Source organism: Helicoverpa zea, chromosome 29 (genome assembly GCF_022581195.2).
Source record: "Helicoverpa zea isolate HzStark_Cry1AcR chromosome 29, ilHelZeax1.1, whole genome shotgun sequence".
NCBI classification, from domain to species: domain Eukaryota; kingdom Metazoa; phylum Arthropoda; class Insecta; order Lepidoptera; family Noctuidae; genus Helicoverpa; species Helicoverpa zea.
In genome coordinates this window covers 5,754,925-5,771,683 of record NC_061480.1, presented here as the reverse complement: position 1 = coordinate 5,771,683, position 16,759 = coordinate 5,754,925, and the positions used below count along the sequence as shown (strand labels likewise).

Below are 16,759 nucleotides of genomic sequence, written 5' to 3'. Positions count from 1 at the left end.
TAGTCGTGTATGTAACTCTAGAAATATAAAAATAAATAAATATATGCGAAAATATATAAAAAAATAATATATAAGCTTGTTTTTATAAGTTGTGTGTGCTTTCTCCAATTGTTAGGTCTTTGCATTTGAACCGGGTGTTACGCGTTTTGACTAGGCAATACGCGAATCAACTAATTAATAACTTTAATTAATAAGTGAAGGCGTATTAGCCAGTTTATGCGCGTACCATCTGGAAGGAATATAATTCTATATTTTTTTATGAATTAGTCTGTAGGTCAACTAACTAGAGTTCTTTAAAATGAAAACTATTCAAGTTTTAGTATAGTAACTCGAATAAGCATATAGTATTTTTGTTTTAAAATTAGGATCTTTTGAATAATTTTCAAAGTTCGTAGTAATAAAAGTACAGTCAAGAGTAAAAGTATGTGTGCATAATATGCAAAGCTAATTCATCAAAATGTTACTTATTAAAGCTGATATACAATATTATCTCTAAATTCATAGCTTATTAAGAAGGTGCCATTTTTCACAACTGAGCAAAATTCAAAGAAATAAACAATCTCTAAATTATTTGCTCGTTAAGAAGAAGACTGATTTCAAAACTGAGCAAAATATCTTCCCAATCGAAACCAAACATCACTACTTATGTAAAAAATACCCAATATCCATTTTTAACATTATCCCCCCTTAGAAAAAACTCCCAAAATTGCCACACACACATTTCTACTCCCGACTGTACCCCCAAAAAAAACTCCCCAACTTACGTATATTCCCTCCAGCTTCCATCTCAGCCTTCATGAGCTGCAGATCCAGGGTAGCTTCCTCGAGCTTCTCCCGGCACTGTTCCAGCTCCATCTGCAGGGCTTCGGCCCTTTCCTCCGCCATCTCCTTGTCGAGGGCTGCCATTTCAGCTGCCTCTTGAAGTTCAGCCGTCTCATCGTTGTGGGTTTCGAGGGCCTCTTGGGCTTCGCGTACCTGAGGGTTGAAAGTAAGACGTTGTTTATGTAGTTTTAATTGGGTAAAAAGTGGTATTTTGGGAAAAATTGTTATGTAAAAAAGATGGTTAAAATTATATTTATTTTGAGACAGACCCACTTGGGGTATTAAGCATTCGATATTTACGACAGTAGCTACCAAACGCTGACATATAATGGCGTTCAGGTCAATTGTCGGGCACGGCAGTTGTTCTCTGTTAAAGAGAGGCAAGCCGTGCAAGACATATAGTGCAGGCGCATTTGCTTGGACACAACTGTAGATCTATAGGATCTATAGTTGGAAAGCGGGCCCGTAACAGGCTGCCATCACCAGTTCTCTCCCACGAGATAATTTGTAAGCTGCTTAGCAGCATTTCTTCTTGCAGTCCCGTGATCGTCAGCCAATCCAGAACCAAGAAGAGTAGGTTAAGAAGCAGTAACGTAAGCTTGTATTTGTTTTTCAATATGTTGTTATTTCCCCTGGTTCAAACTATACTAAAATATTAAAATATACCTACAAGTTATTTTCCGGGAGAAAATTATTGAGAACATGTGTGTCGCATTTAACAGTCCGAACTACATAATCTTACCTCCTGCTTAGCTCTCTGCAGATCTCTCTGCAGCTGAGCTTGAGACTCCATGATCTTGGCCTTGAACTCGTTGGCCTGGTCCAGTTGAAGCCTCACACGTTCCAATTCACGTATCTTCTCTCTGTCTTCTGCGCGGCGCACTTTAAGCGTTTCGAGTTTCTCTTTCAAGTCTTCTACTTCCGATTTTAGGGATGTTATCTGGGAAAAATAGTTAATAAGATTAGTGAAGAGCGAAATAAATGTAATGTGGTTGGTGATCGCAGTACTAACGTATTAAGTAAAACTGTGAACCTAGTATAGGAACCTTTCGAGAAGGCACTTGACTATAGGTAAACAATCTTAATAGGACTTCTTACACAAATACATATTAAACAAAAAAAAATGTTTATTAAAAACATGATCACAATTTCTAGGTACAAATGGCTCAATCGTACTATCCCACTAATATTATAAACACGAAAGTTTGTATGTATGGATGTATGGATGTTTGTTACTCTTTCACGCAAAAACTACTGAATGGATTTTAATGAAACTTTACAATTATATAGCTTATACATCAGAATAACACATAGGCTACAATTTGTAAACATATTGTTCGAAATACTAAACCTGCGCAGACGAAGTCGCGGGCACCAGCTAGTTGAATATATTTAAAAACGACATCATAAAAGACTAATATGTGTATAATCATAAATAAACTACTACTCAGAATAATAGATCACATGATTATGAAATTGTTATTATTGTATTTACATTGATTTTAGCCGCATCTTGTTTTTAAATAAAAAGTTCAAAAAGTTGTATATATAATAATCTGTTTATTTATCCTTAGTTCAATACGTACTCAAAAGTAGTGTAGGTCAGGTCTTGCTTACTACTTACTATAAATGTGTACGTAAGGCAGTTTAGCGATTTAGAACAAAATGACAAAAATACAGACCTACTTAGTTTTCAGATCGATTTATCGGTTCAAGTTAATTAATTTAAGTTAATTAATTTTACTCTTTGCCTGTGATTCTTATTCAATGAGTTGTGTTTTTTTTGTGATAAAAAGGCACTCTGAGTTTGATGTTCACACCGTCACTCTTTACTTATGCATCAAGCTATATACAAAATTAAATATACTAATATTATAAAGCTGGCTGGTTTATCTGATATATGTTGCTTGCTTGACATAGTTCATGCGCCCGGCTAACACAGAATTTCTTTTTTCAAGCCCGACCAGTAACTCCTAAGATTAGCGAGTTCAAACAAACAAACACTTTAGTTTTATATATATTACAATGCCGAGTGCGTGGCGAAAATCTGGGTCACTAAGATATAAGTCTGGTTGCCATTGACTCGCCAAGAAGAAAAAGAAGTATTTACTTCTCATCAGGAGTGTATGAGGGTGCGGGTTCGATTCCAGGTCAGGCAAGTACCAATGCAACTTTTCTAAGTTTGTATGTACTTTCTAAGTATATCTTAGACACCAATGACTGTGTTTCGGATGGCACGTTAAACTGTAGGTCCCGGCTGTCATTGAACATCCTTGGCAGTCGTTACGGGTAGTCAGAAGCCAGTAAGTCTGACACCAGTCTAACCTAGGGGTATTGGGTTGCCCGGGTAACTGGGTTGAGGAGGTCAGATAGGCAGTCGCTTCTTGTAAAGCACTGGTACTCAGCTGAATCCGGTTAGACTGGAAGCCGACCCCAACATAGTTTGGGAAAAAGGCTCGGAGGATGGAGGAGTGTACTGAGGAGTCAGGGTCTCCACGAAGCCCGTCTGCAAGGAATAAAACTACACATACCTCTTGCTGCGCCTGCATGTTGGCTATCTTATCCTCCATGCTGGAGGAGGCGGGCTGCGGCGACGTGATGCTCTGCCCAGGAGTGTACTGAGGAGTCAGGGTCTCCACGAAGCCCGTCTGCAAGGATAAATTGATGAAATTAATAACAGGTTTTACCATATGTGGTAAGCAATTGTATGAAAACGCAAACTGTGACGGCACAGATTTTTTACATAAAGCGCTACACTTAATTTACTTTTTTATTTTAATCCATCAGAATGAAAAATGTGTATTTTTTTAAATATTCTTTAATTTTTTAAATATAAAAAATGAATAAACAAAAATTATGAGTCAATACCCAATTCATACCTTTTTTTGGTAAGACATCATCCCAATTTACGTACGTGCCGTGGGCAGTCAGATTCTCCAGATATTTATATTCTCTATAGCTGTGGGGAACTCAAGACTCTTTCTCCATAGCCTACCTCAACAAACGACGCCCTCTTCCCCTGGTCCGGCGAGGCCGCCCTCTCGGCAGTCGGCGAGGCATACGACGTCAGCGACTGCCGGCTACTGCTCCATAGCCTACCTCAACAAAAGACGCCCTCTTCCCCTGGTCCGGCGAGGCCGCCCTCTCGGCAGTCGGCGAGGCATACGACGTCAGCGACTGCCGGCTACTGCTCCATAGCCTACCTCAACAAAAGACGCCCTCTTCCCCTGGTCCGGTGAGGCCGCCCTCCCGGCAGTCGGCGAGGCATACGACGTCAGCGACTGCCGGCTACTGCTCCATAGCCTACCTCAACAAAAGACGCCCTCTTCCCTTGGTCCGGCGAGGCCGCCCTCTCGGCAGTCGGCGAGGCATACGACGTCAGCGACTGCCGGCTACTGGCCAGTGAGGTGCGCGAGCTGGAACCGTCGTCAAACCTTACAGGCGCTAGTCTGCTGGTAGCCGAGCTCAACCGACCGGAGTGTCTGACAGGCCTCGTACTGAGGAATTTTTAACTTTAGTGTTAGCCACATAAGGGTGAAGATTGATTAAATTTTTGCGAGGTAATAATTCCCCTGGACGAGCTTGTCCTTGGACGAATTTGACCTTGGACAAACTTGTCCTTGGACGACTTTGAGTCCAAATATTTGAATTGATTTAAACCTGAACACAACATGAACATCCGTTTTTCTTCAATGTAAACTGTTGTCTGTTTACTGTGAAAACTGACGTTTATGTTGTCGTCGAACTTGGCCTTTGAGATTCATTCGACCACCCTTATGTAGATAAAACTTTGCAAAGTTTTCTTGTAGATTTGACTTTCCAATCTACTTACTGAATTTAGATTAGGTATCTGAAGCCGTTTTTTTACATATTTTGTTATAAAAGGTGTTTCATGTTTTTAATCCGATATAAGGTAATAGATTGGAAAGCAAATTAATACGTAGTCCTGTCTAACATTACAGTAGATTTAACTCGGCGAGTTGTCCATGCGATATACAAAGCAAAGCCCATACAAAATGGCTGACAAACCCCCATACAGTGCTTGTGACTCTCGATGTATGATAAACTCTGAAATATCAGCCAAATTGTATGCAGCTTAACTTAAGCGAGACAGACCGACAAGCAGACAGTTTTATATCGATATATTTGACATTTTGTAGGCTGTTTAACGATAAAACGAAATTGACGCCATGACTGAGCAATCATCTCCCGAGTGATTTCCGAACTATGTTGGGGTCGTCGTTATCTTGATGCAGCTGGGTACCAGTGAGCCACATGGAAGCGACTGCGTATCTGACCTCCTCAACCCAGTTACCCGGGCTGATACTACTTGGTTGATAGAATTTTTGAATTCTGGTTTCCGTGACGACTGCCAAATGACATTCTGGACCGGGGTCCCTGGGTGGAAAATACCTTTGGGATCTTACATATTTTTCATATTGACGTTCAATAACGTTTTATCGTTAAATCAAAGCCTTTTAATAATAAGAGACATCACCATCTACGTATACACCATAACATAACATAAATAGCTAGACCGAATATTAGCTTGTGTGTCAAAATTAACACAAAATCTTAAATATCCAATAATAGTGGTATTTTTTCTAAAAGACAGGCAAATTGCAGAAGTTTTTATATAAAAAATACCAATATTCATATTCAATTCAATATTCATAACTATATATAAATATTATATTCCAATGAAAGAGTTCTTATTTAAAATGAATTTAAAAAGATAAAAATTACATATATTTTGCACACATCTTTTACTCGACAGCTAGCTTTGGCTTGCCAGTGACACTCTTACTTTGGAAGTTTTCACAAGCTAATAAATCGGTCTATACACTGATATACAGAGTGTATAAAATTGCAAACAGACGTTTAGTCACAAAACATAATAGACGATTACAAATAAAATAAACAAACATTTAAAAAATAACTTAAAATAATATAGTGCGGCATGAAACGAAGCTGTGAACTTAAAACTAAAAATACAATTTATGAAAAAAAAAACATACGTGATGTTTTTCGTTTTTAATAAATTAACTTTATTTTAATTAAAGAAAATGATTTTTCTATCGAATAAACTTAAAAAAATAAGAACATTAATAAGACACCCCCTGTACATTATTTTACAACAAAAAACACCATGTATAAACACTTAAATGAAACACAAACTCTACCTTAGAATAAATCATTCATTTTAAAGTATAAAAGAATTAAAAATAAATTGTAACAGCGTGCTGTTAATCAAATTAGTTAAATAACTTAAATCTTAAAAATAAAATCGTGCAACTTAAAATAAGAAGAAACTGTAGAATTTGTGTAAGAACCTTCAAAGACGGATACTTTTTGTAATTTTTGAGAAAATAAAATAATCCAAATTACATTTAAGATAACCGATCTTCATACGAAGTTGAAACTTCAGACGGGCCAAGATGGTCCTTTCGTTTTTTTGCAAAAAAATATAACTGAAAGTGCTTTTAATACATACGACGACCTCGATGGCGCAATGGTCACCATGCCGGACTGCCGGACCTGAGGTCCCGGGTTCGATTCCCGGTTCGGTCGACATTTGTGTGATGAGCATGCTTGTTGGCCGTGGTCTGGGTGTTACAATATGTATTTATAAATATGTATATGTGTAGCAATATGTAGTTTATCAGTTGTGTTAGCACCCATAACACAAGTTAATTAATAACTTACCATTGGGCTGACCGACCGTGTGTGAAAAGGTGTCCCGACATTATTATTTATTATTATTAATACAAAAACTATCCGCCTTAAAAGGTCCTTATTAATTAAATGTTGATAACCCCGAAACTTACAGGTGTCACTGGAACCAACCTTAACTTTATTACTCATTATCAAGGTATAATAACGAAAACCCTACGAAAAAAAACAGTATGCTCTATGGCAGCGGTTCCCAAATGGGGTTCCGCGGAACCCTGAGGTTCCGTGACAGGCCCTCAGGGGTTCCGTGGAAAATTCAAGATTTCCATATGGTAAATCGTTTCACTTTTGGCAATATTAAATTATTATTCATTTTCAATTAAATTGATTTAAATATTGCATTCCAAAATTCCATTTTGGCACCTTGTAGGTGGGTACCACTCGGGAGTGTAAGTCTCGTACTTTCGCGACAAGTGGCGGGGAAAGCCACGGCAGCAGATAATTTAATTCCGTTTTTTACAAATTGTGGATTAACTTAATACCTCCAGGTCTTCGGCAATCGGCAAAAGTAGGTAGCGAGTCGGCCAAAAATCACCGCATTTTTTGGGCTTATTTCATCGCCAGGATTATACGTTTTCATATATTTGACAGGACGTGAAATGAAACGGCATACGAGTATTTCCAGTGGCTATTTTTACCATGAATCAAAGTGTGACATTATTTCTAATTTTTGCACCTCCGCGGATCCGAAAATTTCGCGCTCGCTTCGCTCGCGATGCCATGTTACGTGTGATGCTTTGATGTTCGTTTAATTACTCAAGTATCCAACACAGAAAAAATTTCGCGCTCTTCCGTCGAGGTTTCCTTTGATGTTTATTTTTTATTCCTCTGGTTCAGAAAAAGCGCTTTCTTCGCTAGCTGCTGCTTATTCGTTTGCATTTGCTTTTTTGTGTGGATATTGTACTTTTTGAGACCTTATTAATTTAGTGGTTTTGTTTATTTTGTGTAGGTACTTAAACTAAAAAAAATTCGCGCTCGCTTCGCTCGCGATCCCGGTTACCACTGAATGTCTTTCAATGCTAGCGGGTGCTTGGAACTTCTTCTTTTAGTTAATGCGTCGCACCTGTACAAACCCAATCTATTTCTTTTTGCGTTTACTTTGTCAGTCTTCAAACCGAAAACTATACACATAATACACAAAGTCAAGGGCGGCTCAATTGTTTTCTGGCCCGTCTGGCAGACAGCCATGCTGCGCCTGAGTATAATGAATATGTCTCTAACCATATAACCATTTGGTGCGCTACCACACGCCACGAGCCGTACCTAAGTGTATTTACGTCTTTAGTTTACTTCTTACTTAAGCTAAGGTTCCGCCGAAAAATGGTGAACCGAAAAGGGTTCCGAAGCCAAAAGAATTCGGGAACCGCTGCTCTATGGCCTGTCATTGGTGAAATCTTGAGTCAAGAGTTTTAGTTCCAAGAGCTAAATGTACCTAAATATACTTTTTGTAATAAGAATGCTAAGCTCCTTAGGGCCAAGGGCGGATCCAGCTTCGGCGCCAGGGGGGGGTCACACAGTCGTGATCAAGTCACAAAAAATATTAATTATTGATTTATAAATATTAATTATAGAGCTAAAGTTGACGACATTTGGTTTTATATAAATAATATTATATAATAGCGTATACTTGTTATAATAAAAAAGGAGACACAGTACAACAAATATAAAAAGCGCGAGCGCAGCGAGCGCGAAATTTTTACGAAAGTTACGAAAAGTGTCTTCATGTAGAAAATGGCCCGAGCAGAGTGAGCGCAATTTCTTGCATTAATACTAGACACATGTGACAACCAAAAAAGCACAAGCGAAGCGAGCGCGAAAATTTGTATCCAGGTCAAGGACTAAGGTAAAAAAATATTTTTATGTAGAAAATGGCCCGAACGGGACATATCTACTGTCGCGAAATTAAAAAAAAACTAAAAAAAAACGCGAGCGAAGCGAGCGCGAAAATTTTTATTCAGTTCGAGGACTTAAAGTAGATGAAAGCACTTTCTTGTTATATAACAAGTAAACTTTTGAAAAGTATTGTGTACGTAGAAAAGGGCGCGTAATTTGTATTTTTTTATTGGGGCAACAGTAAAACATTTTCTGTGAAAATTTCTATTGTCTTACTATAGGTAAGGGTTCATGAGAGTTCTACAGCATGTAGACAACCCGGACAGCGGATTCTTTATAACATGGTCCTGTTTCCTCCTTTTGGGTACGGATAAAAAGTAAATAAAGAATAGTGAGCGAGCGCTGCGAGCACGAATTTTTCAGCAAAACTACTCTACCTCTATCTATCTATCTATCTATCTACCTAGGTATTATCTCGGAATAAAAATTATCTTATAATACTAAATAATAAATGTATACCTAATGGAATAAAAACATAAAACATCGTGTTTAACTATTTCAATTAGTGGTCCACCTAGGTCCTGGACCTGGCCCAGGGGGGGGTCATGACCTTGTGACCTATTCCCTGGATCCGCCCTTGCTTAGGGCAGTCGCTTCTTGTAAAGCACTGGTACTCAGCTACATCCGGTTAGACTGGAAGCCGACCCCAACATAGTTGGGAAAAAGGCTCGGAGGATGACGGTCTCATCGAGATTTAAACTGACTTTAAATTATTTTAAGTTGGTCTCCTTTGCACGTGGCGTGACGATCTGGACGCCTACAACCCTGACTGGTGGGAGCACTCTAAGGATCGAGAGGTGTGGAGACAAAATGGGGAGGCCTTTGCCCAGCAGTGGGACAATAAGGGCTAAGAAAAAAAAAAAAGTTGGTCTCCAGTAACACTTATAAGCTTCTAGGTTAATCCCGACAATTATCGACAATTATCGACAATCACCATAGTTTAGCGGTTAATAAAGAATATTAGAAACATGTCGTTAACATATTGCTATTATTCAAAAGCCCTTTCCGTTCTTACAACCCAATGTATGTATTACAATCAATTGGATTGTTCTCAAAAAATATTTTTGTAAGGTGGTTTTTTAAGGAGGCTGTTTGTGGTACAAAAAATGAATTTTTTATCCTTAAAAAATCTATGCCTCGTTGAGAGCAAAATTCATGCCTCGAACAGAGCAAAAAAAGGCACACACAAACAGCCCCTCTCAATAATGGTCGTCATTTATTTATTTGTTTTTCTATTGGTGAACGATGCCATCAGAATTAACCGCGGCGAAGGAATCGAATTTTTCACTGACTTTAAAAAAGGAGGAGCCTCAAGTCATGTTTTTTTTTAATTATTTCGTATGATTCAGGGTCGTGAATACGAGATTTCATATAAAAAATCTAAAATTTGATTCCTTCACCGTGTTCGGACTTGTTCACCATATAAAAACAAAATAAATAAACACCTATTACTATGTTACATGTATCATTACCTCGACATGGACAGAGTGCCCGCTTTAGTCTGCGCGGGCGACGCCTTCCGACGCACCCTTTCAACCACCACATCGTTAGTTCTCAAACTATTGTTAAACATTTGTGTAGGAAAAGTTATGCCTATTTTTTATAAAAAATACTTTCATAAAATAGTACCATTCTTAAATTGATTGATTTTGAACTCTATATCATACAAAATAAAGTTGAAATTCGAATATAAAGGCATCACTTGAGTTGAGCTCACAATTATCGTAGCCTTGAATAAAGTTCAAAAGCTGACGTACCCTTTGGTTTGTGTGAAGTTGTAAAGGCATAACTTTTCCCGAAAAACAGTAGAATTAAAACACATTAATTAAATAATATTAATATTACATTCATGAGATAGGTAGTATTTTTTACAAAGCAATATCGACAATGGATATACATACAAGTCATTGGAAAATCAATACAAGGTATACAAATAATATATTTTGGCATTCATTTTATTAATATTATAAATTAATTCAGTCTCATGCAACTATTTACGTCCCATAGAAAAGTTAGTCGAGGCGAGGCATATAATTATTTTATGCCTCGAAACTTTTAGTATAAAAAGAAGTGTTCAGTAATTTTGTATTTTAGCAACATTTTGATCATATTTACTACAAAACAATAAAATATCTACACTAAAAGCCGAGTACTCAAACGCCACTTAATTTTAAGGACTGCTCAGACATCATTCTATATTTGCCGCTTTCAGAGAAATACTTTTAAGTAAGACTTAAAGTTAAGTAACGTTTGAGAGGTAAATAATGTAAACTGATTACAAATTCTTTACTACATTACGTTTTTTTGTGAGTACAATTGTCACGACAAACTTTAGTTTATAAGGGACTTGACAAAAATGGGGAAGCTCTCAATTTTTGTTTGAATATATTTTTTAAGTATTCAGAATAGCAATTTTACCAAGTATATTTTATAACTACACATAAAAAAGTAATGCAGTTTGTTCACGTTACTTTTGAGAGTACACAAAGTATGAGTAAAGATAGAAAATTCAAGCAGAAGGAAGTAAGAGGGTAAAATGTGCCTCTAACTATCGCTACGCGAAAACAAACTGTCATGGTCCCTGTAATCTAGTCTTAAAGCGCAATATAAAGAACAAAAAATGTGTGATTCAAGCACGGATAGATAAACACAGAGTGTTACAATAATACCTGCAAAGCTAGCGGGGATTTAAATGGCTCCTTATAAAGAGTCAATTATCAAATATTTTTAAATCGTAATATCCCTTACATACTGCAGAATAATTAGGTTTTTCATTGATTTGCAAGTCACATACGCTTTTAGAAACAATTAATTCTTTATATTCCAAGCTTGCTAGATCTTCATCTTATTTACAGTAAAATAAATAAATTCTGTACGTTATTATGGAAAGCACAGCATATTTAGGCAAGAAATAACAGAAATTTAAAAACTAGCAAAAACTCAGCAAGAGTTTTTATTTTTCAATTAGGTAATAAGGGCCATCTGAATATACTAACCAAGTAAAGAAAATAATAATTAGGGGTTTGGAAGTAACATGAACTGTTGAGTCATAGAAAAATCAACTAATATTGTGTATGTAAAATTCACTTGAATTGCTATAGGAAGCTTCTATTTATAAAAGTTGACTGATTTATAAAGACTATGCTATATTAAGGTATTTAACTAAAGAAAAACGATCTTGATGTGATTTGTTTATTTCGTAATTTTCCTTCCGCATCCATACACAGTCAGAGACCGTTAGGGGATTTGGGAAAACTCTGACACTAGGGCTTGTTAGGTCATTAAAATCCTACAGCCCACTCGATAAGAAGAAGAATACATACACAATATTATTTCATTATTCTATAACGAAGTGCAAAAGCGTCTACCAGGTGCTACAACACTACGAGATGCTACGTAGTGCTACATAACACTACCAGGTGCTATGGAGTGCTACAGTCACGGAGCAAAGAAATATAGCGGAGATGTCATATGAACGGTAAGTCAGGCGCCTTCTTGTAGGTCATTTCGGTTCCTTGTCAAATCAAAACCAATCTGATAAAAATTGATGGTGATTGGTGATTTTATTTTTTAAATACCCACCCAGGTTCCATAGAAAGTGTGAAAAAGCGGAGCTAGTAATGTTCCACACCTCCAAACTCCCGTATTTTGACGCGCTACTTTTCTTAGGAGATTTTGCGTTATGACATCTCCGCTATATAGTCATTTTGTTCTCCATGGCTACAACGCTACGAGGTGCTACTTTGCTACGAAATGCTACAATGCTACGAGGTGCTACAAAGCTACGACGCTACGAGGTGCTACGTCCATATACAGGGTGCTTGGGTTGTGCTAATTCTATACTCACGTTGTAGGCCTAGATCTCTGCGCCACTGTTATACTAGCGGGGAAAGAAACACACTATCAGTTAGGCACGCTTTCTTAGGACGTGTTCAGTGACTGTCCTTTTTTAAGGATGGCCGTGTTTATGGTGTCCTTTGTGGAGGACAGTGAGTTTTTTGGAGCAAGTCCTTTTTAAGAGCCAATGTCTTTTGGAGAAAACATTAGGCGCAACTAATGTAGGTTTTTTTTTTATTAGAATGACTAACAATTCATTTAATTCGCTACAACTTACACTATCTTTAAATTTAAATTATTTTTAACATTTATCGATATCATAACTTCTAAAAGGTATTTGTGCCGTGAATAACTTAATTATTCATAAATATTAAGAGAATTAGTATTCTGAACACGCCCTGTACATTGTTATTTGTTTAGAGAACTGATATAAATGTGAAAATACAAGTTATACAACTTTGTAGCAAAACCATATCTACAGTTTGTCTTGTATGCACTCTGCTAATTTCAAGTACTAGTGGAATACAGGATTTTAAGAGTAAATACATCAGATGGATCAATAATTCTTTCTACACAAGGTTTCATAGAAAAACTACACAGTTTAGACTTTTTAGCTCAACGAGAGGGAATCTAAAGGAAAGATACTAAAAAAAGGTAAAGATATCAGTTCCCTAATGATGGAAGAGCAATTTTGATGTATATTAGCATCTAAATCTAAATTTTAAAAAAAATTGGTATTACAACACTAAAAAACACTGGCTACAGATTTCTACCATAGGTAATTCTACTAAACCCCGTTTATTACCATTTTATTTCATGCCCCTTATTTGTACCGTCACAATATAATTACAATAGTGCAAAAAACCTTATACCAAAATTAAATAATTTTAATCTGGCAACATTGTGAAATACTCAAATCCTGCTAGCATATGTGAATCTTACCAAAAAGGGTAGTTTATTTTGTATACTAGCAACACTGGTCTCACTTGGAAGAAAATACCTTGATTTTCCTGGCAACATTACAGCAAAACTTCCTTATTTACTTGTTTTCTATAGCATTTTTCTACTATATGTATATAAGTACCCTTTTGTATGTTTTCGGGCGCCATTCGGACTTGTCGGTGTTGCCGAAGTAGGACTTAGAAAATAATTGGTAGATTTTGTTTTTAAAAACAAAACACTTTCATATAAAATACTACTATGTTAAGTTAATTCTAAAAATTGACAGTCACAACATTGAAATACACAATTATTAATCTATTTTGAATTAAATGTTGTTTTCTTTTAGTTTAGTAGTTTTTATCTAATCTAATAGTCAATAACATGCTGAAACCCAGTTACTTCACACACCTTTACAATATAAATAGATTTAATATTTTTAATTACTAAAAGACAATAGAAATAAGACAAAAAATTTCATCTCATGAAAGCAGGTAGGCCATACTCATGTCTATAAATGTACCACCAGCAGATCAACTTACCCGAATCTGTCAAATGTTACCAATCGAACATTAACCTTTTACTATTGAGATAAGGTTGGAAATCTATTGAAGACATTTGACAGATTAAAGTAGGTTGAGGACAGGTTAATACAACCGCGATAAAATGCGTAGAAGTAGTTTTATTTAAATGTCTTATATTCGCGAAAGTGTCAGAAATCAATAAATTAAGGTAGGTTGTTGTGCTGTTGTCTGACTCGGCGACTACTGAGCGGTTCCGAAGTTACGCATACAAAGACAATGTGCATGTAGGTATATTTACACATTGCAAGTATGGTGCATCCGCTTTCATGAGATACAATATCTATACCCCTTGACAAGACATGTAGGCAGACCAAAGACTATCCCATTTTTGACTATAGACCACCAAATAATATAAATAGGTCTGTATACAAATCATGGATTAATTGAATCCTCTTGAATTTATAACAATTTACATGTATTTAGTAAAAAAATTGTGGTCAATATTGCATTTTACATTTCTGCTCTGTGAACCTGAAGTTAACTTAAGTTTTTGAAGGCATTTAAAATAAACCACATATTTATTATACATATCATAGCTAAGCTATCAAATTATTGTTTCTCTTTTTGTCTTGGATTAGCTTATCCCAGCAAATTCAACCGCATATCGTGGAAACTGAAAGGTCTGAATAAAAATAAGCTAATAACCTTCCCCGATAAATGGGCTATCCAACACGGATATGACTTTTCAAATTGGACCAGTATATCTTTAGATTAGCGCTTTCTAGCAATCAAACTTCAGCTTGATAGTATTAGTCTAGTTAAATCTTGATGTCCAATTTAATGTTTACCTGATTATAAAAAAAATCACTATTACTTGTCAAAAGTGTAAAACCAAAACTTGTTAACATGCTTTCAAAAACCTTTCTCAAAGCAATATGTAAAATGCAATATTGACCTTAATACATCCGCACAACACAGTCAACGTACCTGCTCAAACGTCTATTAGACGCAGCAGACTTCGGCTCTTCGGATGGAGTTGTCAAAGACGTTTCCATAGGATTATCTTCCGGATCCAACAACTGTATTTGAGTTTGACGAACGAAGACACCGTAGTTCTCTTCACACTGAAAGATTTTAACAAAAGAACAACTTACCGCTTTTGTTTTTTGCGAGAATTCATTCTTTTTTTAAATTACAGTCGGTTGTGTATCTATTTAATCAGTTCATCAAAATTGTCAACACTTTTCGAGTAACAAAAAGGACATATATTGAATTGGCATGTGTGATAGTCACTTATAGGTGAACAAATTATGCATTATAAATGTCATTATTAGACAATTTTATAAGGGATATAAGGAATATATGCTTTCACAAACAGTTAAGGATTTGTACTGTTAAAAAAAGAAAACATTGAATTGAATACTATTTCATAAGTCCTTGGTGGAACGGAATTATGAAATTCTAGTTATTAGTGCAGTTCATTCAACTGTAGATATACAAATAGGATGTAAATTTTAACTGTATTGGCTGAAGGGTTAGGCAGAAGTTTGTTTTACTGTTAGTTCTTAATTTGTTGTTATAAATTGAGCAATTAAATTTTTTGGTATACAGATGGTGTAGTCTAGAACCTGAGAAAGGAAATAGGCTACTTTTTATCTGGCATCCTTTGGGACATGCATGGAATTGCAGTACACAACTAATTCTATGTAAGTCAACATTTCTCTTGGTGGAAATTTAAAATGTATATTTCAATGAGTTACTGAAGGGTTAGATAACCAATTGGGTACCAGACCAGGCCAGTGGCAATACTGATGATAAATATTGTCCACTAGGCAGTATGGATAATAGTAATAATTTTATGACCAGGTGCCAGGTGTAAATAGATTATGATTAATATTTCTAATTATTTTGTTATTCTATTGTAGCGACATGAAACGCATACAACCTTTTCGACTGGCAACCTTCAATAGTCATGAAGAAAAATACAATACGTTCAAATGTCAAATTCAAAATTTTAAATTTTCAAAAGCTGATTTTCGTTGTCGCAGGCGTACACATATAAATAGGGCGCCGCCCGTTTAAATAAATCAGTCGACACAAAATCTTTGTGTATAATTCATCTCCTTAATTGGTGACCCCGACGTGATTGATCGTGAAGACGCTCCGTGAGTAGAGCCATCGACACCATGACGTCGAGACCAAATGAAGAATTCGTCGACGCTCAGGGCGGTATCACGGCCAGCAATGACGTGGCCACGATATCCCTGCCGGCAAGACTTCCACCGTTCTGGCGACAGAATCCTCGGCTGTGGTTCGCGCAATTTGAAGCAGCTGTCGCCCCCAGCAAACTAGGAGATGAACAGAAATTTAATCTTGTCGTTCCACTGCTGGGTTGCAACAACCTGGAATTAATTACGGATCTAATACTGGAGCCTCCGGCTACCGGCAAGTACCAGACTTTGAAGGAAAGACTGATAGCGACTTTTCAAGAGTCTGACGATCGCCAACTGCAGAAGCTGTTGAGTGGCCTCGAACTCGGCGATCAAAAACCAAGCCACCTTCTTCGGAGAATGCGTGATCTCGGCGGAAAATTATTGTCCCAAGAAGCACTTAAGGTTATGTGGCTGAAGCAGTTACCCGCATATGTGCGCTCACAATATGAACCGACAAGATGCTCGAACAATATGAACCTGCTTCAATCGCCGCCGTCGCTACAAATGACCCATCCACTTCAGCCGACGGTGCTCAACAAAACGTCATAACCAACCTACAGATAAACATACTTTCGAAGCAAATCGAGAAGTTAACACTTGAAGTCGCCGAGCTACGTTCAAGCCATCGGCGCGCGACATACCGCCGCCACCCTCCCTCCCGTTCTCGCTATCGCTCATCGTCGCGTCAACGCAGCGTTTCCCGCCAAAATCGAGCATCTGGCAAGCCGAGCGACGATAATGGGTTATGCTACTATCACTTCAGATTCGGCAACGATGCGCGCAAATGTGAATCACCCT

At 37.0% G+C, this 16,759-nt stretch overlaps 1 protein-coding gene across 11 annotated transcripts in view; it reads right to left on the bottom strand.

Moving 5' to 3' along the window:
* LOC124643971 (dynactin subunit 1) overlaps positions 1 to 16,759 on the bottom strand; it is a 56,531-nt gene that overhangs the window by 33,577 nt on the left and 6,195 nt on the right. For 4 of the 11 annotated variants that reach the window (XM_047183104.1, XM_047183107.1, XM_047183105.1 and 1 more), the window contains exons 3-9: positions 14,736 to 14,872; positions 12,296 to 12,328; positions 9,921 to 9,977; positions 4,130 to 4,319; positions 3,354 to 3,470; positions 1,565 to 1,762; positions 765 to 975 (exon numbers count right to left, since the gene is read on the bottom strand). In XM_047183104.1, coding sequence (XP_047039060.1) covers positions 765 to 975; positions 1,565 to 1,762; positions 3,354 to 3,470; positions 4,130 to 4,319; positions 9,921 to 9,977; positions 12,296 to 12,328; positions 14,736 to 14,872 — 943 coding nt within the window. The other 7 variants (XM_047183110.1, XM_047183115.1, XM_047183108.1 and 4 more) reach the window with 6 other exon arrangements.